Below are 26,915 nucleotides of genomic sequence, written 5' to 3'. Positions count from 1 at the left end.
ATTGGAACGGGGTGAATAGTTCCTGGAAAGAACGCTTAAATGCATACGCACACAGGTCTGCTGTCGTCATTATCAGCGCAACATATGGCTGTTTACAACTGATAGAGCAGTCAAACTCTAGCAGTGAACCACATTGAGGGTCTGAGAGAAAACATGCTTCACGGGTATCAGTTGGGTGCAGTGTACCCAGCGATGTGGGTGTATACATTATATTAGCACATAACTGAAATTGAAAGACTGGGACATGGATTTAACATTTCTCTTTATTTTTTGATACAGCCAAAAAGGATGGATAGGACTAGAATAATGTAAGACATTCACACATATCAAACGTATAAAAAGTTATATGAAAGGACAAGGCATCCACATGTAATACAATAGGATGTAACACAATGCAATGCCCGATGAACGCAGCCATGAAGGCATTATGGTAGAGTTTATATCACATGGTGATGACAAAGGCAGGGCCACAAAGGTGGAGTAGTCGGTGGAAACACAGGACATAATACTAGAGGAAATTCCACCACTGCTTCCACAGATAGCATGCAATGCTGAATCACTATTGCCATGTTTTGTTAGTCATTCTGGTGATTTACTGCACCAGGCTCAATTGCAAGCGCAAGCAGCAATTTTCTTACCGAGGAATTCATTTCTGTGGCTGCAAACCAGGCTCAATTCAGAAGGAACAATAGGATAGAATAATGGAGAAGGCACAGCGCCAGGTTAAAATGAGACCAAATAAATGTAAGCTTTAATTAGCAAAATACAGAACAGCAAGAAAAGAATAAAATAGTATATAACTGACACGAACAGACTAAACGTACAAAAGTTAAGTAATGGCAAGAATAGTGGTAATCATGGCAACGGGAGAAACTGACCAGAAACTTAGGTCAAACAAACAAACAAAAACCACGCTTGAATGTTACAACATCAAATCCCATGTAACCGTTTTATTGATCTTAAGCTCTAAACAGAAAGATTTGGTCTGTGTTTTTAAACATTGCTACCTAGAACTGGAATGCCTCTACATTTCTATCGCCCTGCTGCCAGGACAGGTTATTGTAGTACTGCTGCGTATGCAACCTTAATACTTAGGAAAAACAGGACCATGATTTATATCATACAAAGCTTATAAGCTAAGAGATAATAATAAATGCACATCAAACACTGGTGTTTTGTTTCTATTTGCTTACAATGACCTTGTGCAGGGGCAATTTTATTTACACATGTGTAAAATGCTCTCAGTATGACTTTGAATAAAATGGCCCCTGCACAGTGAAATTACTTGATAGGTCCCGTTTTCAGCCATACAGCTGATAGTTAAAAGTAACTCGGTTTTTGATTGTGAGATCCCCAGGATGGAGTCTGTGCTCGTTTGTTTGTACGAAATCTCGCCGTCCACAAAGCATGCATCTAAAAATACTTAGCATGGTTCAATCAGCTCTAAACTATTTTGTAGGAGAAAAAAAAAAAAAAAAAAAAGCTGATTTTTGTTCTCATCTTGCCCTTATACAATATCATCGAGTAGCGAGAGCAACAAGAGTTAATTCAATGCATGCCTGTAAAGCATTAAATTCACATCACAAAAAAATCAAAGCAATATTCACCATTTTTCTTTTTGCTGTTGCCTTAAAGCCCTACGCGACTTTAAAATGCTATTAGGAGTAGACTAGCTGATATGAAGTACTTTCTAGGCAGGAAAGCGTCATTAATCATGCCTGGCTGTGTAACAACTACCGAAATCTAAAAGATGTACTCTACTCTCAGGCAACGAGGATGGTGACATCTGCATGACTGTCAATTTGGAGGTTTCTTACACTCCTCGGTCTCAGGCACAAAAAGCATAGTTAAAATGCTCAAAGAGAAAGAATACAGCCAGTGGAACCAGTTTATGATGCTACTACCAACATCTAGGCAAGAAACAGAGAAAGGCAACTTTATATTTATCAGACTGTTCTTTTGACCCAACTGTTCTTGTGCAAGTTCTGCTGGTAATTTTTAGCGTAAACATATAGTTGGCACAAAAAAACTGTAAAAAAAACAAAACAAAAAAAAAGGCTCTAGTAACAAAGAAGGCGAGATGGGCGATTGGAGAATAGGAGATGTGGAATAAAACCAATTTCGGTGCAGTACATTACCTCTGCACTGAATAAAGTGAACAAAGACGAAGGAAACACTACACTTTATCTGCATGCAAACATACGTATTCACGCTGAACATTCACCCACACACCTGCGCACATATACTGAACAAAGCCCTGTCGCAAAGGCAAAAAATCTGCAGCTGGGTGAATCCTGTGCTTTTGGTTCATTGTTACGCTGAGTGATGCTGCTTTAGCCAATCAGTGCGCGGCCTGCTTGGCTCGTTGGGTGTGGCACTTCATACACAGGATCTTGCCATCCAGAGGATAGCAGCCATTTTCATCTGCTTCTATGGAGAGAGGGCGAGCACAGTCCTGCAAAGTAATTGAAATATTGATTATCAGAAGCTGAAACACCCTGTGACACACATAAAAAACAACAACAAAAAAACCCCAAACAAAAACAACTATGTATAGGTCTTACCTCACAGCGGTAACACTTGAGGTGGAAGTTCTTGTCAAGAGCTACCACTCTGACCGTCTCCTCGCTGCCCGGGGCTGGAATAATGGGTTCATTACAGCTCACACACATAGGGGAGAAACGCCTACGAGAAGGGAGGTGGATTTGAGTTAATTACCTCAGTTGAACTCTTATGCATTCACACCCCTAGCTGAGGAAACACTGAAACAATCAGTGATATTCCACTGAGATGTAATAAAGTGTGTTGCTTCTGGGCCTGGCAACAAGTTGCAGCAAAGTTTAGTTGGCTTTGTCAAACACATTTTGAGTGAGCTCTAAACAAAGTTTTAAGCGATCTGATCAAAATGAGAAAGAGGTTTTAAAGTGTTCTTTCCTCTAGCATAAACTATCTCACTGATCATTTAGATGGGTACAAATACTGGAATCCAAAATTAACTGTTGGTTTTAACCACACATCCTTGTTCTGACAATGTTTGCAAGAAGAACTGCACCACATGATCACTTCTCATAAGGAATTAACAGAAATATATTATTTTTTTATGTGGAAATCCATAGTGACCTGTGGTAATCCTGGACACAGTAGGGGTTGTTGTTGTCATCAGTGATAAAGGGTGCCCCCTCAAGTACACAAGAGCAGGTGCTGCAGCGGAAACAGTGGGCATGGAAACACTGTCCAACTGCCTTCAACACACGGTCTGTGATCTTCTCCCCACATCGAGAACACACAGCCAGGGAGCTCTGAGGAGCAACAGCATGAATGTGAGGAGAATGGAGGTGAGAAACTAGTTAAACGTGCACCTTATATACTCAATTCAGCAAGAATATAAGATGAATAAATGTCTGCATCTCCTCACCACGTAGCAGTCCTCACACTGTGGTGAACCATCCCTGTCGTAGAACTGCATGCCCTGCAGGGGGCGGTGACAGGTCATGCAACAGAAGCAGGTGGAGTGGAAGAGTTTATCCATGGCCCTCACTGCTGGCTGAGTACGGGAGAGAGCCTCACCACATTTTCCACAAACCTCTGAAGAAAAGAGAAAGATACACAAACAACTTTATGAACAAGCAAATTCTCCGTCTCTTTACTCAGCTCTGGTACAACAGTGTAATAAACACAGATGGGAAACTTGTAGTTTTATGCATTTGTTTGGTTTGTGTAAACTGTTCTGCACAGTCAATATGTTATCCCAAAGATGCAGCTTATTTTTTAGGGTCATAGATGTAACACTGGAGAGACAAAAACTGACCACATTTAAATTGTAGATCACAAAGGATAAACTGTGAATATATTTTGATGTCCATAAAAATCTGCATTTTGCAACCAGTCAACAAACTGAAAGGTGAATAATTTCTTATGTCTGCTGAATATTTGCAGTTTGGGACATTAATATTTCATTGGTAATATTTTTTCCTGCATTCATTTCACTAAGATTATCAACAATCAAAAAGTTAAACCATTACTTTTGTTAACGCCTCTCCCATGCCACCAACTCAAGTTTTTCCAAACGAGCAGCTACTTAATGACTGTAATTAACAACAATGAGATTCAAAATTCAGCCACATCAGTGCACTCTCTGGAGATAATTATAATAAATTATTTTCTAATTAAATCAGAAAGATGCAAAATACAAGTGAAATAAAAGTGTCTTTTGATTTGAAGTTTCGTGTCTGCACCTGTAGGAGGGGAGGTGATGAGAGGTGGGTTCGCGTCCATGTTTCTAATGAAGTCCTTGGTCATCCTCTCCAGCTCCTCCACTTCTTTCATGTTCAGAGGAACACCTCCACCTGCACTAGGAACTGGGCCCGGGGGTGAGGGCTGCCACAGAAGAGGAAGAAGCCATAAGTGCAGATGTATAATTTTTTTAAGGCATGTTATAGTTTCATACGCGTCTTATAGAGGATTTTGTTATTTATAACTGTACCTTTGCAAACACTGTGCATGTCCAGCATTCCTATCTACTGACAATCAATTATCTGTACTTCCTGTGACTTTCCACAGTACATGCAAAGCAAAAAGCAGGAACATACCGTCGATGCAGGGGTAGTTTTCATTGGCTGGTTAAAGGAGGAGGGCGGAGATGCCATCGTTTTGGGTTGAGGAGGTGGCACAGCAGAAGGAGTGTTTTGGTTTGCGTTCATCTGACTGGCAAAGGGAGAACTCTTTACGTGATTAGCAGCCGGTGCAGTGGCCATGTTATTTGGTGGAGCAGGAGGTGCAGGCGGAGCCGCAGGAGGTGGAGGGAAAGAGCAAGTAGCTATGGGAGGGGAAGGCTTAGGTGCACTGCTGGCAGCGGTGGGTGTCTGGTTCAGGTTCAGGTTGATTTTTTGCGCCAGAGAAGCTGATGATGTCGTCGTTCTTCCTCCGAATCCAGACTTGGGAGCCACGGCCGGCGCTTTAGCGAAAGACTGAGCGGCAGAGTTTGGCGCAGCGTTGTGATTGCCCTGTCGGTTCGTTCTGGCTTTGAGTTCTTCTGCCCAGGGCGCAGGAGGAGGGCGATCGCCCATCTCGGGAGGTGGGAGGAAGGAAAGGGCTGGTTTGGGAGCGGTTGGAGGAGCTGAGACCTTGGGTGCTGATGAATACTGGCTTGGTATCTGTGGGTGAAATAACATTAAACAAAAGATTATCATGATGGAAAAGCAAAGAAAAGAAAAACAACAACAACGCTAATTTCACGTAAGAATGGAGTTTTTCTGATTTACCATGAACTATAATTGAATTGAGGGAAGTTAATATTCCCTGCATGGTGAAATGCTACAAGCAGACACTATCATAATACTGAATGAGGTACTTTGATTAAAGTAAACACTGGAGGCGCTCCAAAGTTTGAGCTTATCAGAAGTGCTTCGTCTTTCTGACATTTATTTTGCAGGTTTTGAGCCAGCATTATTCTGCCTTGATCCAGTACTTCCCTGTTGGATTAAAAACACTCTCCATTTATGGCCCTCTCACTGGGTCCCTGGCAGCACACTCTGGCTTCATCACACTCTCATGCTCTCCACTCACTTCTGCGTGCATCACTCTGCCTCTCTGCAAGTGTCTCTTCTCTCAGTGTGAATCACCGGCTATCTCACTTTTTGTTTTCTCTTTCAGTCTGGTGCACCGTGCGAACAGTTCACTACTAATTGACTTCTTTCCACCTGAACAGACGAAGGGAGACTAATGAAACCGACCTGGTATGTCCCCAAACTATTTCTCCTGACCCATGTAGCATTACCTTTTTCTCTTCTCCACAGGAGTCAGTTTGTTTTTCTACAGCTGGCTTCCTCTGAGTCTTGTCATTTTGCTACTCATCTGGTTGTTTGCTCTGTAGGCAACCTCTGTTTACACTTGCCTTTTAAATCCATTTCAGGGATCTAAACACAAGTAAACAACCAAGACGTATTGCCATTTCCACCCGTTAGTACTTTGTTAATGTCAACATCTCGCTCAGAGGGTCCCAGTGCACCTGACCAAGGAGTTTCATGGCAGTTGTTTACACTTGTATTCACTGCTATCCACTAAATGCATTTTGAAAACCAAAATGTTTAAACTGTAGTCCTTATTTTCCTGTGCATTATACCTTGGGGTGGAAAGGTCCCTTGGTCTCCATCTCAGACAACATGCCAGTCAGAGAGTTGAGCTGTTTATCAAAACTTGTCTGCTTCTCCGTGAATCTCTGGTGGCGGAAGAATGGAGATCACAGAAATAAAGTTAATATACACAATTTGGGGAATCACGATGAAGCAAAAAGGATGGATGGATGAGCGAGGAGCAGAAATGTAGCTGAAGAGGTTACTTTGTTACAGACTATAAATACACAGCAAAAACATTAAATATGGATACTTTAAAAAAAACGAATGTGACCAAAGTGGGTACAATATGCAGCGCTTAAACAATTACTGATGTGACAAAACACAAAAATGAAAGAACGATGACAAACAAGCTTAAAAAGGTGATTATAATGATGATAAAAGCTTGCTATGTTAATATTTCTGGTTAGATGAAAGAGAATATTTTATTTTCAGTTACTTATCTGGCTGTTTGCTTATCATTTAGCACAGACTCAATGCTGATACAAACATGAGGTTTAAATCATATTTATATTATTTTACAGCCATTTTTTAGCACTTCCAAAAAGAATAATAAAAATAATTCATCTTTATGTTGCTCTTGTAGTCCAACAATCAAACTGGAACTAATGAAAGCCTACAATACACATCTCCACAATAAACCTCATAACACACTGCATGCCTAAGAAGTATTTTAGTGACGTAAATTGGCAATAATCCTGTTAGACGAATGAAAGTGGGTGATTTACCCCGGACTAATGCTAATATAATTTGTGGGAAAAATCTCAAAAGACAGCATTTCCTGCCAACAGTCAGTCCACAGACTCAATATGGTCACACAAAAATGTCCTAAATAATTATCCAATTATATTTAAATGCAGTTAGGAAGGAAGCAGTGTGCAGGAGGATGAAGACACCACTGTGACTCACCTGTGGGGTCCCCGAAGAACTGAAAGCATTGGTACTGGAGGCAGGGAGAGGTGGAGGAGGAGGGGGAGGAGGGGGAGAGGGACAGGTGGGTGGACAGCGGCTCTCCTCCGGGGGAGCTGGGAGGGGCAGGTCATCTGCCACTGGAGGTGGAGCGGGGAACGCGGGAGGGGGAGCATCAGAGGCAGTGGGAATGGTGGAGCATTCAGGGGGAGGGGCTGGCAAATCATCATCCAGTGGAGGAGGAGGGGGTGGGAAGTCTGACAAAAACGAGGAGGGATGATTGGTTAAAAGCATTCACAAAAATAACGTCCAAGTATTCAATTTAACACAAAACAGGACAACAAAGCATCAAAACTGTCTGGAATATTTGGCCACTGAGATCTGCTGGTTGGCTGTTGCACTGATGCCTGGTAGGTATCCTGTTATGTACTTTATGCATTAAAAGGTGCCCTGTGGAGGTTTTTTTGATAAAACAAGAAACATGTTTAGATTAGCAAAAGACTCTTGGTTCAATCGCAGGAGGAGACAAACTCTTTGGGTGTGTGTCAGGAAGGGTATTCGACATAAATAAATAAAACATTTGGAGATACTTGTGTGGTGACCTCTTGTGAATAAAGATGCAGCCGAAAGTGGCTTTAAATGCGTTTTTGGCATCTTAACACAACCAAATGCATTTCCTACCTTGTAGGAAATACATTGCATTTAAATCCTTACAACCTTTAATTTGAACTGTCTGATTGTTTGCATTTATAGAAGTGTAATTGTGCACAGCTCTAAAAGTAAAAACGAAATTTCCCAACAAAAGCAAGATCGCCCAGACTATCTGCATATTTCAGAAGAACCCTTAAAAGGCAGGCGTTAAGAGCACAGTAATGTAATGTGCTGGAGAGACAGACAGCACCACAGCCATCCTGTACTCAACTGTGAAGCTCTGCATGCTCTAGCATAAGAAGCAGCAGTGGACGGGATAGGGAATGAGGGCTTTTTTCAGTGGATACAACTTAATACAGACAAAAATAAACGTAAATACCATAACAGAGTGAAGGGGGCGGTGGAGGCAGGTCTCCAACTCGGCCAATAACACCTGTGCCTACTGGTGTTGGTGATGGAGCAGAGGGAGGTGTCTGACTTTTGGGTCGTGGGGGGGCCACAGAAGCAAACTTCTTTGGCTGGTTGTAGAAGGAAGGGGTGGTGACTTTGAAGTTCAGAGAGGATGTCACCATGAATGGCTTGTTGCTGTTGGAGTCCTCCATTTTCTGTATTTATCTGAGGATGACAACAGGGAACACAATGAGGGGGTACCGTACAGGAAATGTAATTTTTTGTTTTAAACAGAGAAACATGAAACAAGCTGCAGTGACGATCAAAGAGCTACAGCCTCAGAATTCCTACTGTTACAATCCACATGATAAAAGCAACGTTAATCAGCTGACTGAACTCAAAGGGCTTGCATTCCTTGGCAGCAGATGCACGTCCTGCATTTTTGCATTAGTGGTGATGACACAGCAGTGAAACGCTTGGCCAGACACAGTTGCAAATCAAAGCCCAATTATAATCTGCTTTAGACATTGTAATTACTCAACACTGATTTTTTTAATTTTATTTTTTTTTTTACAAAAATATGCTTAATTGTTGTCACCTGTGTTTCAATTAAAACTGAAGCTGGTCTGAGCTTTACAAGTTAAGACAAGTTGTGGATGGTGGTGGGGCAGTTGCAAAACAAGCGGGGGTGGCATCTAGGCGCAGAGATCAACAACAATGGTTATCACAATTGAAGTGTGTGTTATCACATAGTGAAAATATTCCACAACTTTGCCCTTTTTTTACAGACATTGTTGTGTCAGTGTGTTAGCCTTTTCATACAGGATTTCTCCAGATTCTGTGACACTTTGAATGAAATTCCCAAATTCTTTAAATTGTTGTATTACATTATTTCAAACCTCATCTTTTTTCAACTAGTTTTCCTTTATAAATTTTGGAATTAAATATAACTTAAAATGTGTTTTTTTCCTAGAACACCAAAGATAAACCATACTTTTTACACATTTTAATTACATGACCAGAAATAGCAATAACATGCACTGAATTCTACTAAGTAAGGTTCTTTGCCTTTACAATATGCTAACCAATCTTGCTTACTTATATTTTCAACACAGGGTCCCATTGGGAGCCAGTAAAAAAGCCTGAATTATATATGCAAATTAATTAATTTAGATTACATTTTTCCACAGCACTTTTTTTTTTTTTTTTTACATGAAATAGGATGCATGACAAGTATTTTGCATTAACGAAAAATCAGCACAGTCTTAAAATGAGCATCTACTGGGTACCATCTCTATCCCTGAAGTCCAAGTAAAATTAACTGACCTTTATTGTGGCATCTCAAAAAATTTAGTTTGGACTAGAGCAGGGCGATATGCCCAAAAATATTTATCACGATATACATTTGAAAATTTACAATAACAATATAACTGACAATATAATTGACACTAGACAAAATACTTTACAACTCCTCAACTTTATTAGTGCAAACAAACAAACATCAATGTATTTTCACTTAAACCAGCAGCTTTTTTAAGTGCATTAAAGTTATATAAAAAAAATGTAACAGTGCAAATGCAAATTCCTTGCTGAGAGTTTAACCAAAAGGCTTTTCCAGTGGAAATTGGCCGACATATCCTCAACATAACCATGTAGAATATCCACAAAACTTAAAAAGAGGTTATACACACACACACACACACACACACAATACGGTAATATTATGTTGAAGCACAGTACGTATCACTCCGCGAGGCTCCTGCCTACGACAGTGCTCCGACAATCCATCAAGCGGTGCAGGTTCGTAGATTAGCAAAGTCGTACTGGAACATTTGACTGATTTTCGAGCGCCGTGCACATAAAATCGTTTCGAGGTCAGTAAACACAACCAGAATTCATACATAAGGCACACGGGATTATAAGGGGCACTGTCGATTTTCAGAAAAATCAAAGGATTGATTTTAAGTGTGCCGTATTTTCCAAAAAAAACACGGTAATAACGACGGCCCGCTAGCATGCTCTACCAAAAATAGTGCTTTGTTGTGTATCTAACGGATGAAAGCTAAACCAGTTCCACACCACTGAAGTTGCAGCATTTTTACAAACCAATTCTGGTTCATCCGTTTCATTTAACGATCCACTTTCGCTCTTCTCATTCTGCGTCGCCGCCATGTGTGTATGTAAACATAGGCACTGCGCATGCACATTTTACCCATCTTCTATCGCGATATTTCATTTTCCTATCGTTGCCCAACATTACACCGGTATTACCGTAAACGGTATGATATAGCCCAGCCCTAGTTTGGACCATTTCTGGTTTTAGTGAAATAGCAGTAAGGAAGAAAATAACCCATAAGCATTCTGCAAAACCAACAGTACTCTTTAAACAAAAAGGCTTTGGCAAATAGTCTACAGCGGAATGAGAAAGCACGAGAGAGCCAAGTGTGTGAAAATGTCCTGAGGCCATGCATACAGAGCTGACAGACACAGTGGCACTCCCCGATGTCAGAGATAATTTACAATAAGCAACACATGGTTGTTTACAGTGGTATAAAACGCAGCAAGTGCATGTTTTTCAGAGTGCGGCCACTTTGCTCAAAGTGCGATGGCAGCTATCGTAACATTTTTATGTAATGCTGAGCTCAAATATTTACTTCACATATGCTGGTGGATAAACAAACACTGACGTAAGTCCTGTGTCTCCACCGAGATTCCTCGCCAAGTCTGCAAATATTTCCCTGAAGGCCACCGGCCCCAGACACGACCTTTAGTCAAAAGCATGGTTGTTCCAACATAATCGTCCACGCACACAAATCCAACCCTGCATCCGATCGGTCTTAACTCACACACTGTTGCTATTTAACAGTTTTATTCTGAAGCTTTAAAATACATAAAAATAATGATCTGAACTGTGGCAAAAGTTGAACAACCGGTCCTTGGACGACTACTCCAGATATGGTATCGCCTTAAAGCCATGAAGTCATAACATTTGACAGAGTGAGTTGCACATGGAAACAATTAGATAAAGTGAAGGCAACGAGCAATATGTAATTTGCTGTGTCATTTAATCTTACTTGGCACTTTTTGGGTTCATAAATGTCACGGAAGCAATGTGTCCTAAATATTTAGATTATATTTGAGGAGGGTGGACAGGCACGTGTCTTCAACTGCAATCTGAGAAGGTGGAGTTGGAGTTCAAACATGGAAATACACAAACAATATAAAAGATTGATCAAGCTTCCAGGCCTGATGGAAGTCCCTCAAACCTGTCTTCTTTTTAAAGGCCAGCAGGGGGCAACTCCTCTGGGTACAAGCAGAGCACAGCTGTCTTGCTCTGTGACCTCAATAATACTTTCCTTATGCGTTTATGGGCTCAACTGCTTGTTTCAGGTCACACTGAATAAAACATGTCATCCAGTCCACTGTAGGAGTGAGAAAGGGGGGTTTGAGGGTATGCTGGGCAATTCATGTTCACCAAGCTCTCCTTTCAAAATAGCAAAGTATCTAAAGGTTTCATACGAGGACTTCATTAACGATGAGTGATGTCATGGTGGCTACGTCCATTTACACAGCCTATGTTAGAAAATTAGGGGAATTATGCCACAGCAGCAATGCTCAGTATGGAAACACAGGAAAGAACTGCTAAGAGGTTGCCAAATATTCTTGGGTGGTCATTAATAAGCCTGTGGGGCTCAGAGAAGTAAAGTTTATGTGTGGGGAAACACTGAGAGGAGTGCAAAACCGTTTTCTCAGTCGCTTGCAGTTTAATAACAATCCAGTAAATGTGCATCAATTATAAGCTTGCTGTACTGAAGGCAGTTCCTACAAAAGTTATGTTTTTACAACTGATCCGACAAAGCAAAGCAGTGTGTACTGATACAGCTTTCTTTGGTTCAACATTTCTATTACTGCAGAGGAGCTGCTGTGCATGGTTTTTCCTTAAAAAGGAAATAAATTCCTAGTATGTTAATAATGTTACCAAGGTTCTTTTGATAGAGATGATGACAGACTGCCATGGAAATATTATCGAAAATATTTTGCTATCATAGCACTGAAATGGACTCCTTAAAGCAGAGACGTACTTTTAGAGGCAAAGATGCAGTAACTTTTACATAAAACATCAAGAAAATACTTTGCATTTTGGTTAAAATGTAGACTATTAGTTGTTGTTATGGAAAAAAAAACGAGAGTTATCATATATGCTTTCCAAAAAAAAAAAAAAAGAGATGGGGTTTGATACAGGCTTTTAAACTTTTATGTAGACAGAGCCGAAAGGATGGTAAAAACTAAACCAAACAGGAATAACAGTGAGCATTTCATCCTCATTCCTTTTTGTTGGGACACAGACAACGCTTCATGTTCTGACAAGACACGAAAACCCTCACAGCTCCTCCTGGTGCTCATGATTTACTAGCTTCTCTGATGAGACGGCAGTACTTCTGCTTTCAGGGTCAGCTTCCTCCAGCGCAAGATTTATTGATGGTAAACAATTCTAACCATATATGTCCAAACCAACGGTGTTAAAACTTTCACACAAGTGTCAGCTGCTCCACTGCGTCATGACGTAGTCTAAGGCATCCTTTTTTGAATCATAGATTGATGTGAAAGTCATGATTCATGCTTTGAGCATATTTTCCGTGCATTATTGAATACCAGTAAAAAGTTGTGAGCAACAGATTTCCTTTTTACAAGACAAAGTTTCATGAGATAAATAATCGCTGCAGCAGAGATCCTGCTTGATGTATCTAGCTTTTACCATTTCGGTTATTACATTTTTTTTTTGTAACTTAAGCCCCCTTTTCACTTAAAATTTGATACGAGACACGATGATGATTCATGTGTCAAAGGTATTTTCTAAAGGAAAATCTGAATAGCCACCCATCCTACATATTGATATGACCCTTAAACATTTATGTAAAATGGACGCTCTGTTACTTGTCGTTTTTAACAAACAATTGAGACAGCAGTCTGTAGCGTTCATTGGAATAACCAGTAATTGACAACTGTTCATGAACCACATTAAAATCAAATAAATAAACAAACAAACAAACATCTATGATGAGTTTGCAGTTTCGATCCCTCGACATTTCAACCCTCATTGCTCAACAGCCTGTACTCTGTATCACATCTCTTTGCTCATTATCTGTTACACAGACTGGCACATACGCGACTGATAAATAGCCTCTTAAGCTGTTTATAGCCAGATACCTTTTATCAACCTCTCTGGTGTTAAGGGACAAGAGATCAGAGGTCACCATAATTGTAAATGATTGTATTATCCTGATAAATGTAAAAGATTAACAGAGTGTCTGATATTACACGGGTACTGTAACGCTGAAGTTACAGTAACTAATACCAATACAGTAGTACGCATTACAATAAATTATGTTTACTAAATGAGATTCTATACCAGCCAGTCTTCCAGATACGTAATAATTTAGTGGTGCATGTGTTTGCATGAGTGTGCAAAGGTTTGATTAGAACTTGCAAAAGCAAAAGAAATTAAAAATGCATCTATCCCCATATAAATAAGTACCTGCACCCATGTTTGTTTGTTTTTTAAATTAAGAAGCCATGTCATTGTGGCATTTGAAAATGCAATTTCCTCAGAATGTCTTGGATAGCTCACTGCCCACCAGTTAAAACCAACTGGCCCAACATATGATAAAGCTTAATAGTGCCGCAGAAATTTAGCATTACAGGGAAATTCTCTGTAGGTGGATTCAAGTACCCAAACTGCTATAGTTACCCTTTTATGATGACTTCTTTGGTAAACCCCATTAGCCAAGATGGTGGCTTTCTTCAAAGTGGCTGTCAACAAAGTCTGTTTTTGGATAAGGGAAATTAAACTTGGCTTTTTGAATCATCTTCATGTCAAATCATACACATCACAATATCTGCTTCAGCCACACTCCTGGATGAAGCCCTTACACTACTCACTGGTTACCCAGTTCTCATCTGTGCCTCCCAAAGAGTCTTGTTCATGGTGACTCAGGATTTAGAGATTTATTCAAAACTTCAGTGGTTTGATTCTCGGCTCCTTCGTCTGTATGTTGGAGAGTCCTTGTGCAAGATACTGCACCCTAAAATTAAGGCTCATGCGTTTCATAATGTTAACTTGTGCTAGGTAATTATGACAGTGTCACTCTGGTTTTAACAGCTCAACACTTCTGTACCTTTCAGCTCTGCTCAACTTTATATTGAAAGAAATGTGTTAACAGCCGATTTCCCTCGGTTTGCCTTTTCTCCTTTACCTTCCTCTCGCTTCTTCTTTGCTTATAGTGCACACTAGAGTCACCTAGACAGAATAAATTAGTTTAACTGTAAAGTAGAATCTGAGCATGATGTGATGTAAACCATTTTGTTTCATTTGTAAAGAGGTGAAAGTGGCATCAGAGAGGCTCCACTACTCGCTGCAGGAATGGGAGAATAAGACTACTCAAAGAAAGAGTGTTCAGCCTTTTGGAAAAATGGCTGGCTACTTATTAACCTACTATCAAGACCTACTTCATGTTGAAAGTAGTGGCCACAACAGACTCTAAACAGAACACTTAGCTCCATGTGGCTTTCTAAAATGAGTGCCTTCTTAAAATGGGAGGCTATGAGTTCGCCCTTTAGTTACAGTTTCTAAATCAACAATAGTCCTCTTAATTATTCAAACAGTGATGATAAGCTAGCGTTAGGTTTCATATGTTCCTCGATGCAGTCTTGGGGGATTCAAGGCGGTGAGATCACCACACACTCAGGTCCAGATGCCCTGCTGCAAATCTTGAAACCTGATCCTTGAGATGAGAGAGACCCTCAGCTGAGGAACATTTCTGGCACACCAACTCAATGACATCACCCCCCCCTCCCCTTTCCCCCATTTTCTGCTTTCCCCTAATCACCATTTCCTTCTATGCATCTTTGCAGTGTTTTTTTCTCTTTTAACAAGACATGGATGTCTTTGCTTGCCCTCATAATCCAATGTATGTATTAATCTTCTGTAAAGGAGCACAGCTATAGATTTGTATCTCATAGTCTTTTCTGAAAATCATAGTACAAGTGGTGGGTGAGAAACCCCGGTTGCGGTTTCTTACCAGCCACTTGAACTGAATGACATCACTTGAGGACGCACTTAGTCATTTCTACATTACAGCTGTGATGAAGGATGGCATCGTGCAGGCCGAGCATAGATCACATATGGTGCTCTTTAGCTTTTGAACTTTGTATAAACGCCACATGGCTGGACAGCTTTAACAGAGTAGAAAACCGGCACAGTTGGTTTTGATTCCTTCATACCAGAAACTCATTTTCACCAAAAAAGAAAAAGACTGAGGTAAAGTGTAAACAGCCTAACTACCTGAAGGATATAGAAACCAGTAGGGTTATTGCACTCATCAGCTTGGCTGCAGGCTCACTGCCTTAGAAAACTGGGATACTTCTTCAAGACTATAAAATAAAGACCTTAGGCACAGCATGAAATAATATTTAAAACTGTAAAACCAGGGCATTTTGTGGCATGCCTTCAGTTATCGCTGCTTTTTGTCCTGGACAAAGTTTAACACGAACAAGCTGTCTCTGAAAGCAGCAACTATGTGGCTTTTAAGGAAAACTTTATTCCACTTTTGACGAGGATGGCTTTGAACTTAGCAGTGGCCTGTTGGTTTATGGTTATAGAGGAACTAAATTTAGTTAATATACTGTGCTCTAGCTTTGTAAAAGGAAGCACTGAAACACGATGCCTCATTAAACAAGTCTATGTCCTAATGCTACTGAAAGAAAACAAAAACACCCACAGTATGTGGATAGTTTTCTTACAAGTGACATAACCACCATGCCCACATGGGATGAGTAAAAACAACACAAAACCAAAAAAACAAAACTGCTGTAGTCTCATTTTTTAAGCCAAAACAACACTAGGAATATTAAAGAACAGCTATCCCAAAGAAAACCTAACAGTACTTCCAGTATTTCCTCCCTGGTTAGACACATTATCTGTGACTACTGTGTTGTTCATGAAACTCTCTATTGTTCTGATGTTAATAGCACACCCGGTTTCTGGGAAAGCGTGTCTGGGCCACGGGTCACTAATGCGGGAGACAAACAACTCTTTTGAGTCCAGTCTTACAGGTCACTGGACGTGCACTGAGCAACAGTGCTGTGTTCTGACGCAGCTGGATGAGTGATGGAAACAGGAAACATTTCAAAACTGGTCACATCATCATCCACTGGATTATCACGTCAGACACTTACACCACCAAAAACTCTTTCTTAATGCATTTACATACAGTCTAGTGTTGGCCAAAGAGGAGTCACAAGGAAGTGAGAGACGAAAAAAAGGGATTTGAGGCAAAGTGTTCCTCTACAATAACTCGTGCCTTTTGATTCACAGCTCCTACAATTAAGGAGGATTGCTCTTTGCTCGATTTAGTCCTTGTTCTCATATCTTTTAGTTGCCTCACCAACTTACAGAGGCGTCAGAGATCATAATATTCCCAGTCTTTGCAACTGCACCACACAAACCTCAGACCAGAGTGTTCGTACTTTAAGTTGTTCTTAAACACAGCTTAGTTACTGTGGCCTTGGGTTAAGGCTCCTTGAGTCCTCCTAGTCAGAGGAATTTAACATTCTCAGGGTTGCAGAAATCTATGCTAAAAATGGTATATCCATACAAGCCCCAATTTCCTTTAATCCGCTGAGCACTAATCGCATGTTAGTATGCAAAGCTGTACATTTGTCTCCACCACTGCCTGCTGTTATAATTTGCCTGTTAGTGACTGATACTTTCCCTCCATATACCCTACACATTCCTGATATTTTACACCACCGTTGGACACTTGCATTTGTAAAAGCACAAACCAGTGTACAGCCTTATTCCTTTCTAATAGGCAGCTTAGTTGAGCTTAGCTCAACTGATACTAGTGCAGTCCAGCTCTATCGTACTTTGATGAAGCGCAGACATTTTCAGTTTTTGTTGACAGTGTCAGAAAGGTGATGTCTTCTGCTTTATTTTGGGTGTGGTTGTGACAAGAATAGTCAGAAGTGTTCTAAATATTTCATTCACCTCATTATGGCACACAACAATAAAGGTGTCAAACATTTGGCCTGGGGGCCACACACAACTCAGTTTGTTTTGATCACTTAGAATTAAAAAAAAAAAAAAAGAGAGAGAGAGAGAGAGATCCAACTTAAATTATTATGAAGAAAGATCAACAAAAAAGAAGGTGCTGTGGTAAAATGTGACTTCTGGTATCTGCTCAAAAATGATTTTCTATATTTAAACTGCTGCAAATGAGTCGTTTCAATATGACTTGGTAACATTAATGATACCAAACCATTTTGAGCCAAGAAGAACATTTTATCACAAGGCAGAAGCTTTAACCAGTTTATGGCAAAGTGACTTACACATTACATTTATTTATCTGGGTAAAAACGGTCATTATTATTTTGTCATAGCTCTTTTGACAGCAGATAACAACAATAAAAAATATCTAACATTACAGTTCTATAAAGATATTTAAAGTGGCCACAAAGGACTGGACTGATTACAACGTAGAACAAAAAGTGAGTACAATAACCCAGCGTCTTAAAGATGCTTACAAAACAAGCATTTTTTATTTTATTTTATGCACAACTGCTTCGAAAATTGTGTTGACTACATTATATCACCAATATAACCAAAGGTACTGCACAGAGAAACATCCGAAGTCACTATCTAGCAGATGATCACTATTTGGCACAGCACTGGGCCCCACCTGCAGGAGGGGGGAAAAACCTGATGTAATGGTTTTACTGGTCCGGCCCACTTCAGATAGTAGGCTAGCTGTGCACCAAGAACTAAAATAAGTGTGACACCCCCCCTGCGCTGAAGAGTTGAAACAGCCATGCTTACAGCCCTAATCAATGGAGTTATAACAGCGAAGTCAAGTTCCACCTACTGGCACAATCAATAGGTTTAACATACTCGATGTACAGTAGTTTGCTGCTCAGTTAGGTTTACATCTGTTGGTCATTACTTTGACAGCTGACAGGCTTGGGTGAGCGGCAGCTAGGGTACTTGAACCAGCCCTTCATTAGGGCAAAATTAAGGATAACAAATGAAGGGTTTACGCTAAAGCTTGCTAGCGTAGCTAACGACGTGTCCCAATCAGGTTAATATTAACATACACAACGCCATGACAACGCTAGCCCATCCAGTTTAGCTTTAACACACGTTAACCCCAAAATTAAACCAACAAAAACATATTTTTACCGATACTCACCTGCACCGTAGGTCAGCTGTGTGATAACCTGCGTGGCTTAGCATCAGTCACACTAATGGTACTATTAGCTCCGCACACGCCCCTACACTCCCAGGCGACTCATGCTTTGGTCAGTAGGTTTCGCCCCGGTGAAACGCAAACACCACTGCCCCTTTTTTTGTAACGTTACCACATATGGAAACCAGTTTGTCCCAGTAGCACTGTCATCAAATCTAATAATTGTGCTACCCTGTGAAATAAATAAAAGCATACAGCTGCATGGCTAGCTGCCTAGCTTAAACAACTTTTTTTTCCTTTTTTTTTTTTTTTTTTTTTTTAAGAAAAGCTGGACTTCCTGCAGGAGCTTCCGCATAGCCATGCCTTATCATCAGTATCATCAGCTGGAGAGTGGATTTGTTCACGTTCAACGCTAAACTGCTAGTCTGACAGAGACACCTGGGAAGCCCCGCACACCACGAGGTGTCTTTCTGCACCATTGTTTTTTTTAACGGTAAAAACCGAACCTTATGACAAATCCACACTGCTTGTCACGCCAACAAAGCTGACATTCCTTCAACACCTCCTTCCGAGTAACGAAAATCTGCCCTAGCATGCCGCTGCAAAAGGACTTTACCTTATTAGGTAACCTGTAAAAATTTGCTCACGTAACTAAAGCATGCCACCACCTCCTTCCATCCTGATCCCAGTCACAAGAGAGACATTTACTTACCCTGTTAGCACAGCTGCACTGTGGATCTCCCTTTTACTTCCCCCCTTTTCCTTTTGTTCTTCTTCCTCCTCTCTGGCTCCTGGGCTGAGTAAGAGTTGTCAGTAATGGCAACTTCTCTTTCTCTCTTCCCCTCTCCAGCTATTAGACCCTCCCCCTTTGCTTTTCAGCCTGGAGAAAGAATGACACCATCCTTCCAAACAAGTTCTTTCTCGTTTGAGTCTGGCTTAGGACTTGTGCATTACTATGTAAACAAAATCTCTCTCTCTCTCTCTCTCTCTCCCTCTCTCTCTCTGTGTGTGTGTGTGTTCATAAACTGTCCAGTCAGACCCCCTCTTCGTCCTCCTCCTCCTCCTCCTGCTCTCTTTTCTCTCTGGATTCTTGCAGCATTCTTCATTCAATGACATCAACCCTGTTGCCTCTCCTTGTAAGGTCAGAGTGGGGGAACGAGGGAGCAAATGGGAGGGAGAGATAATGGGGCTAGAAGCTTGATTAGATGCAGGCACTGAAAGCAGTCAGCGGGTTTAAAGCGCTGTGAGGCACAGTGGCTGTAAAAAGTTGACCGCTTCTGCTTTTAAACAAGCTTATGAAAATATACAAAGCTGCATTTAGTGCCGCTCTTCTTACCTGCCTAGACTAGCACAGCTCAAGATCAGATTGTAAAGGCATTATTTGTATTGGTTGCCAAGTGGGCTGCCACATCATTGTTTGCTTTGCAGCAAGACCGTAAACGTGGAAAGTCTCTGTGCGCATGATTAGTAAACTCGATTATAGATACCAACTGCATTTTATCTGTCCCTGTAATCAGGATGTGCAACCTGGTGTTAAAGTGACACCTCCCATCCTGTAGCTCAGCCACGTCAATGACATAATGCTCTTTTGTTTCTCACCAACATCCAACTCACATTGTTCACACAGCCTACCTGGTGTGAGTCATATATCACCTCTTCACGTGTAGTCATTTTTCTGTTTTATTAAGTAAGTCTTTTTTAATGTTTCATTTCAGTTAGATGGAGACACTAAAAATAACAGAGCATGCTCTCAGTTCTCACAGCAGTCACACTTTGTTCTTGTTTAGGGCTAAAATGATAAGTAGATTAACTGATTAACAACTGGTTATTTTAAGAACTTGATGGTCATGTTTTAGCTTCTAGTACTGGCAACTTGCTTATTTTATTTGGTCATACAAAACCAGAAATTCCACAATTTTACTTGTTTCATTTTTTAAAATGATTTCCTTACACGTTAGAGGGCAAACATAACTGAGCGATCAAGTCTTCTGAAGACATGGTAGTGTGTAAACATTAGTCTTCACAATTAAAAGTCAAATGAAAAGTCCCATCCTGTGTATTTCAACATATAAACAAGGGGGAAAGCTGCAAACAGAATGTTTATTTTGTGCTTTTAGCATGATTAATGTTGGAGCCTGAATGTTGGATTAACCTTTTAAAAAGCAAATGTGTATCACATGAAAACCATGTGAGTCATCTTTATTTGTACACACATATATTAATCGTCTCATTGCACATTCTCATCGCTGCTGCCAACTCACAGATCGTCATATGATGTTCAGGTTGAGACAGGACAGAGTTGCACTTCAGTCTGATTGTGAAACCGTAAGCAGAGCTCTCTGCTCAGTTCCGTTACCTCTGCAGCGGCGCTTGTGTAACCTGTTGCTGCCTGATTCATGTCTGTGAACTACAGGGTGTGGTCTGTGGGGTCTTTGATAGCCTATTGTCCGGCGAGGAATGTTTCCAGTCTCTCCACATTTCCAGTGGGACAAAAATATGTTGAATTTCCACCCAGAGGTTTCCACAGAGAATGAATATGCACCCCATCCAGGGTGGGGGCTTTTAGGCAGATGACAAATGTTTGTGTGTTGTTCCAAATTTCCTCCACTCTCTTGTGACTGTTTTTGACGGGTGAAGGGTTTAAGCTAAATGACACATGTTTAATGCTCTTCTCCTCCTTTGTTTTTTTTTAAACCAGGTGGTGCCTTGGTGACTGAAGTTTGGATCAGGCAGTGAGAAGGCAGCTCCAGGGTCCAATGAGTGTGAAGGTAAGGCAAAAAACAGGAGGCTGTTGGAATCAGAGCCAGACAGACTGGAATGTGGCCAAGCCTTGGAATGAACAGTTCCTCCACCCCTCCCTCGCTAAAGTGCCATATCCCCCCCCCCCCCCCCCTCTCTATAATGCTGCATTTTTTTCACCACTTTTCTTCTCCAATTGCTTCATTTCTCAGTCTGTCCTCCTTACGCTGCAATTTTCTTTCCTTTCTTTCTTTTTTTAAATTTTACTTCTCTCTGTCCACCACATACTGTGCGTGAATCAGTACTTAGTACATAATACCTCAGTGCTTATGATTAAAATCCTAATAATTTCCTGTCCATACAGAGGCATGGTCGCTCCATCTCGCGCTCTCTCTCTCTCTCTCTCTCTCTCTCTCCCCCCCCTCTCTCTCTTTTAATAATTTCTTGAGAATGTGGGAAACCATTTGTATGCAAGGCGATTGAAATGTTTTTAACTTTGAACTGCTCATCCAGAATAAATTAAATGATCCATAAAAACTTATCTTGTACATAAATGCATCTTTACCTTTTTAATTTTGTGCCCTTGCTTTTTTAACATTAATAAGGTAATTAGGTAACATTTAATCCAACTCAGGTTATCCAGTGACCCCTTTAAAGAACTTGTAAGAAATAAGGCTAACTTCCACTTTTAAATTCAGCAAACAGTGGTTTCAGCTGCTTTTCATGGCTACTGCACCACATTAAGAATCGGTAAGCCCTGTATCCTCAAAGCAAGAAGGTCCTGGGTTTGAATCCAGGCTGCATTTTTCTCTGTGGAGTTTGCATGTTTTCCTGTTATCTCTGGGTACTCCAGTTCCTCCCACAGTCCAAAGACATGCATGTTAGGTTAACTGGTGATTGTAAATTGACTGTGTTTGTGAATGCAAAACTGAATGGTTGTCTGTCTTTCTGTGTTATTGCTGCAAGCGACTGACGTCCTGTCAAGGCTGTACCCCACGTCTCTATGGTCTCTATGATATGGCCTGCAGCACCTCCACGACCCTGAATTGGATAAGTGGAAGAGAGTGAATGGTTCTGTTATAACTAAGATAAGATAAGGCACAAGTTACCCAGTATACTCACTATCAGCTTCAGCATTAGAGTAATGCATGCATTCTTCACCTTCTATACAATCAGTTGCCAGTTTATTGAACAGATAGCTAAACACTAATACAGACCAAGATAATTATCCTGCAAATAAATGTCAGCAAAGGTTCTACAGATGTTGTGTTTACTTTGTTTATCAGGTTGCCAGCCTGAAAGCAGGCTAAATAAATTTAGACTGGAGTGTGAGAAAAAGCCGATGAAGAATCTTTCATGTGAAAATCCAGTATAAACACAAAGTGTAGCCTGCAATGGATATGCAAAGCAAACGGCATGCACATAAATCTGCAAAGCATAAATTCCAGGTGCACATCAGCCAAGATGAGAACCTGCATATTTGTGGCAAAACATGTCCTCGTCACTCAGCACTGAGAGGAAAAGTCTCTTCGCTGCCAAACTGGCTTCCAATCAAAGCCAGGGTTAGACTGCAGTGTTCTAATCCCCCCAGCAGGTGTCAGACTGATATTCATTACTGTGCTGCACACAGCCCAGAATCAAATGGCTTGAGGTTAGAAGATTCCCCCACGTTCTCTGACAGCAAGCAAATCGGCTCGAGCTAGAGATGTGTAAAAGACAGAGGTGTGTAAGGTGGAAACCCGCAAATTCAGACGTGACTCTTAGAGATGCTGAGAAGCTGAAGGAAACGAGCTGAACGCAGAAACGTATCTAAGGACGAACATGCTGCATGGTGGTCTAGACGAGGAGGGCTGGAGCGAGAGAATGTAGGGTAATTGCGGGAGAAGAGGAAAGAGAATTGTAAATAATAGAGGAGAGTTGGGAACTCCTCGTACGCAAGGTTTTGCCCGGTGTAACGGCTGCATAAACACATATACGCACAAGTCATGCACAGAGAGACTCTATACCACCCACACACAAATATAAAACAGCCCAAAAATATGTGTGCTGAAGAATCCAAGCTAGAAACTGTGGCTCAGTGCGCCAGCTAATAATACACATAAACTCTATTCTCCCACTGGCTAAAACAAAGCTAATGACATAAACTCGGTCATTAGAGAATGTCTTATCAGAGACTGCCTCTTCTCATAACAACATTTATATTGCTCCCTTGTTCCCACCCACCTCCTACACCCCTTGCCTCCTCAAAAACAAACAATTTAGTAATTCCCTCCCTTTTTTTTTTCATTCCCCCTTCATCTTCTTTTCTCTCCTTGCCTTTCGCATCAGTTCTCTTTCGCCAGTTTCAGCCAGATGCCACCCCTCCTCTCATCCCCTTTCTCCTTATGGCTAACGTAGCGAAGGCAAGTGTGTAACATGTGGTTCCAATTAACACATATAATGACACACTCTAGCAGTTTGATTCATCACAAAAAAGCCAGACAAAACAGTAGACAGTCACCGACTAAAGGTGGCAGAGGGTGGAGAAAAAAGGGCCTTTCTCAAAGGAGTTTAACCAGTCTGAGCTAGTTTTTAATACTACCTTTAGAAAGACTGGAGCAGGCATTCCTGTGCATCAGCCAGAACGCCTTTAGATTGTCTGAACAAGACAGTATTGAAGCTGGTATTCATTATCCTTGAGGTGTAACCTACATAGCAGCCAGGAGCTGATAGACAGATAGTGACAGGTACATGAAAATCATTGATTACAGAAATTATCTGGGTGTGAGTCCCCAAGGCAACATTAAACAGGAGCCACTGCATCTAAATTCAATGCAGCATCATCACCCGAGATAAGAAAACAAGAGATGCGGTGACAGGAACATGATAGAAGTCGTCCGTGTCATGTGTTGCGAGGCCGTTTTACGTCACGGTATCTTTTTTTTTGTAGTCTCTGCGTGTGAGAGAATAAGTAATGAGACGGCGACGACGATGAGAGGCAGTCACATTTGTGAGTGGCCTATGCATCATGCGTGAGATTAGTGTCAGGAATTTCCTCCATCTATGGCTGACCTTGTCTCACATTGCTAGGCGGTATCATAGATCACCATATTGTCACAGACTGCCTGAAAAGGCTGCTGCTAAAATTATTTTCCATTATTGATTAATGTGAAAATATTATCCTCGGTTAATCTTTGCTCTACAAACAAAAAGAAAAAGAAAGCAGTGAGAAATGTGTTATGATATCTTCTTTTGTTCAGCTGAAAACAACAACAGGAATAATTTGTTATGTGAGAGATTTAAAAGCGGCGTCTCATGAACTGGGATTGTGGGTTCTACGTCTCTTTAACGGTTAATCGATTTTCAAAATAGTCAATCAATTAACCCTTATAGAAGCACAATGTACAAAGTGTTGTAGGAGAAAAGGAGTATAAAACAGGAATCCTATTGACAGGGAAATGCAGGTAAAGCAGGATAGATACGCCTAGATTAGCTGAGGATTTTAGAGACTTCCACTGACTGACATGCAGTGATGGGCAGATGGAGTGAGAACTGAGACAGAGATTTAAAACAACAGCGTCAGCCAGTCAGCTGCAAACAGGGTTAGAGGGTTCAGGTTCATGTTATAGAAGTGAAGCTGACCCCTGCAGAAACCCCTGTGGGAGTTGACAAACAGAGCTAATACACATGGAAATCCAGAGTGCAGGGATTGGCTGGATTATGTATGATTTCTAATGTCTGGCACCCCCCCCCCCCCCCTTTTTTTTTTTTTTTTTTTTTTGCAGCATCACAACCATGACTGTATATTTCCAAGTGACCGTCATTTTCTTTCATCCATTCTGGAGTGCTAATTTTTATTTCACACAGCATCCTCTCCACACCTCTCCCGCACATGACTCCACTGTTCTCTGCCTGCCTTGCTTCTCATCACTCCCTCCATCTGCGCCTTTTTCCCTGCTTTCTGTTCTTCCTTCCATCCATCTGCCCAGCTCTTTTCCCTCTCTCACTCTCTCTCTCTGCTCTTTACCCAGAGAGTTCAAAGTCAACAAAGAAATGACCACAAATAAACCTGTCTCCAGACTGCTTAGAAACAGCACACATCAAAGTAAAAATAAATGCACGATTTCATAGAAAACCGATGAGAGGAAAGGTTTTGGTATGATGGCGTTATAGATATAGTAGACGGAGGGTGCAGAAGTCATAATGATAATTGTTTTGGTTTATAACGAGGTCTTCTTTGAGCGCTAAGTTTAGTTTAGGGAGGAGTGATGTAGGGCTTTTAGGGAAGGGCCAAAAGGCACATGCTGTGAAGAAACTGTGAAACAGGTTGTGTCACAATAACCATTTTATCTCGATTATCTTCTTTTCACCCTCTTTAGAAAGCAAAACTGTAGCTGAACGTAAAACGTGATTAATTACACAGACTTAATGGAAAGAGGCACAGGTCTAATGAGAGACGCAGAAAGAGCTGTAGATTAAGGAGACAGGTGTTTGTTTTTGCTTTTTTTTTTACCAGAATAGAGAAGTGTAGCAGGCAAGGTGAAAAGGGGATTAAAAAAAAGGCAAAAAAGGGGGAATGTAATCCTTAGTGAACAGAAGAAATAGGCGCAGAGATGACTGTGGGCGGATCAATAGTGAGGGATGACAGAGGGAGGAGGTGGAGACTCAGCAGCAGTTTGACTGTGAAGGAAAACCCTCTGCTGCTTTTTTCCTCTCTCCTCAGGATTGTTTCATGTTGGTGTATGAGAATGTTTTTTGAGCGATGAGTGTTGGGGAGGTTGGGGAGAGGGGGGTGCAAAGAGGGAGGAGGTGTTGGGTGATTGAGAGGGAGATGGCGAGGGGAGGAGAGGAGCGAGGAAACCGCTGCAGTGCATTGTTAGGCTGAACGCACACGGGAGAGGGAGACAGAGAGAGAATCCCCCATTTTAGCTCAACAATATTACAGCAGTGCAGTGATATCTACAACAATGGCAGACCGACACTCTCAGCACAGCTATTGATCTTAGTGATGGCACGTCACTGCACACATACTCAGTCCAATTGTTGTTTGACCTGTCTTTAAACGACTGCATGTGGTGGATATTCAGATATTTTGTCATCGTCACACTCTTTAGGTTAAATTATTTGCGTGAAAAGTCAGAACTCCTGCCACTTAAATTAAACATTAAAAATCAAATGTTACAGGTAATAAAATATGTTGATATCCTTATTATTGATAACTATAATAAAAAAATATATGATACATGTTTTGAAATAATTACAGTAATGCATCACATCTTTATTTAGTCCTAATCTTTTCCCCTCAGGCATACTGACTTACTAACCGGATCTCTTCTAAGACACTGCACTGGAGAGAGAGCAGCAGGGAGAGAGAGAGGGAGAGAGAGGGGGTGAGGGAGAGAGAGTGATCGAGCAAGCGCAGGAGGGAGAGAGAAAAAGAGACGGCAGCGGAGAAGCGAGAGAAAAGAAGCCAGAGCTGAGAGAAAGAGAGAGTCGCAGGAGGAAGGAGAAGGAGAATGCGCCGTGTCTGGGTAACACTTTTACGCTTGTGTCCAGGGCCTTTGTGAATACACCATGGGGTGCATCGGCTCCAGGAGACTGAGTAAGCTCCACTTCTCTTACTGCGGGCTAGAGGGAGGTTGGGGTGAGGGGTGCAGGGGTGCAGCGGAGATGCTGGAGGATGCGGGTCCATACAGGAGCAAAGGGTTTGTGTAGACTAGGAGCAGTCTTTGTATGTGTTTGTGCACGGGAGCTGCTTGCCTCTGTTTCTGTGCAGTCTCAAGGCAAGCTCTGGACGTGTGGTCACAGAGGCAGTATGCACAGTATACCGCCTAGATGTCAAAAGCAATATGTGTTAAAATGTGCTACTGTGTGT

The 26,915-nt window shown here is 41.3% G+C and overlaps 2 protein-coding genes across 13 annotated transcripts in view; one reads left to right on the top strand and one right to left on the bottom strand.

Moving 5' to 3' along the window:
* Positions 1-245: 245 nt before the first annotated feature.
* zyx (zyxin) lies at positions 246-19,251 on the bottom strand. Of its 2 annotated transcripts, none has more exons than XM_082552416.1 (10): positions 19,035-19,251; positions 8,071-8,306; positions 7,041-7,297; positions 6,122-6,217; positions 4,590-5,153; positions 4,236-4,377; positions 3,416-3,585; positions 3,121-3,299; positions 2,565-2,685; positions 246-2,455 (listed from the first exon to the last, which is right to left on the bottom strand). In XM_082552416.1, exons 2-10 carry the CDS (start codon positions 8,291-8,293, stop codon positions 2,342-2,344), a joined length of 1,866 nt encoding a protein of 621 aa, XP_082408542.1. In that variant the 5' UTR covers positions 8,294-8,306; positions 19,035-19,251; the 3' UTR covers positions 246-2,341. The 2 variants fall into 2 exon arrangements, with proteins under 2 accessions (XP_082408542.1, XP_082408543.1); XM_082552417.1 differs by lacking the exon at positions 19,035-19,251 and adding an exon at positions 18,326-18,425.
* Positions 7,342-26,915, top strand: part of fam131bb (family with sequence similarity 131 member Bb) — a 50,947-nt gene continuing 31,373 nt past the window's right edge. For 4 of the 11 annotated variants that reach the window (XM_082552428.1, XM_082552422.1, XM_082552421.1 and 1 more), the window contains exon 1: positions 26,471-26,642. Coding sequence is in view for 3 of the 11 variants with exons in the window: in XM_082552422.1 (XP_082408548.1) it covers positions 26,615-26,642 (28 nt within the window). In the remaining 8 variants the exon portion in view is untranslated. Of the gene's footprint in view, positions 7,451-18,726; positions 18,816-19,349; positions 19,464-20,775; positions 20,875-21,020; positions 21,091-26,398; positions 26,643-26,915 lie in introns of those variants that run through there. The other 7 variants (XM_082552419.1, XM_082552423.1, XM_082552426.1 and 4 more) reach the window with 6 other exon arrangements.

This window comes from Aulonocara stuartgranti (assembly GCF_965226115.1).
Source record: "Aulonocara stuartgranti genome assembly, chromosome: 11".
Lineage (NCBI taxonomy): Eukaryota > Metazoa > Chordata > Actinopteri > Cichliformes > Cichlidae > Aulonocara > Aulonocara stuartgranti.
Note: the sequence above shows the minus strand (reverse complement) of the source record. Positions and strands in the feature narration are given on the sequence as shown.

Coding starts and splice junctions, on each gene's coding strand:
- zyx (XM_082552416.1), bottom strand. CDS start 8,293: ATGGAGGACTCCAACAGCAACAAGCCATTCATGGTGACATCCTCTCTG. Junction 7,298..8,070: donor GCCCCCTTCACTCTGTTATG/GTATTTACGTTT, acceptor CGTTTTTGTCAG/ACTTCCCACCCCCTCCTCCT. Junction 3,300..3,415: donor AGTGTGAGGACTGCTACGTG/GTGAGGAGATGC, acceptor GTTGCTCCTCAG/AGCTCCCTGGCTGTGTGTTC.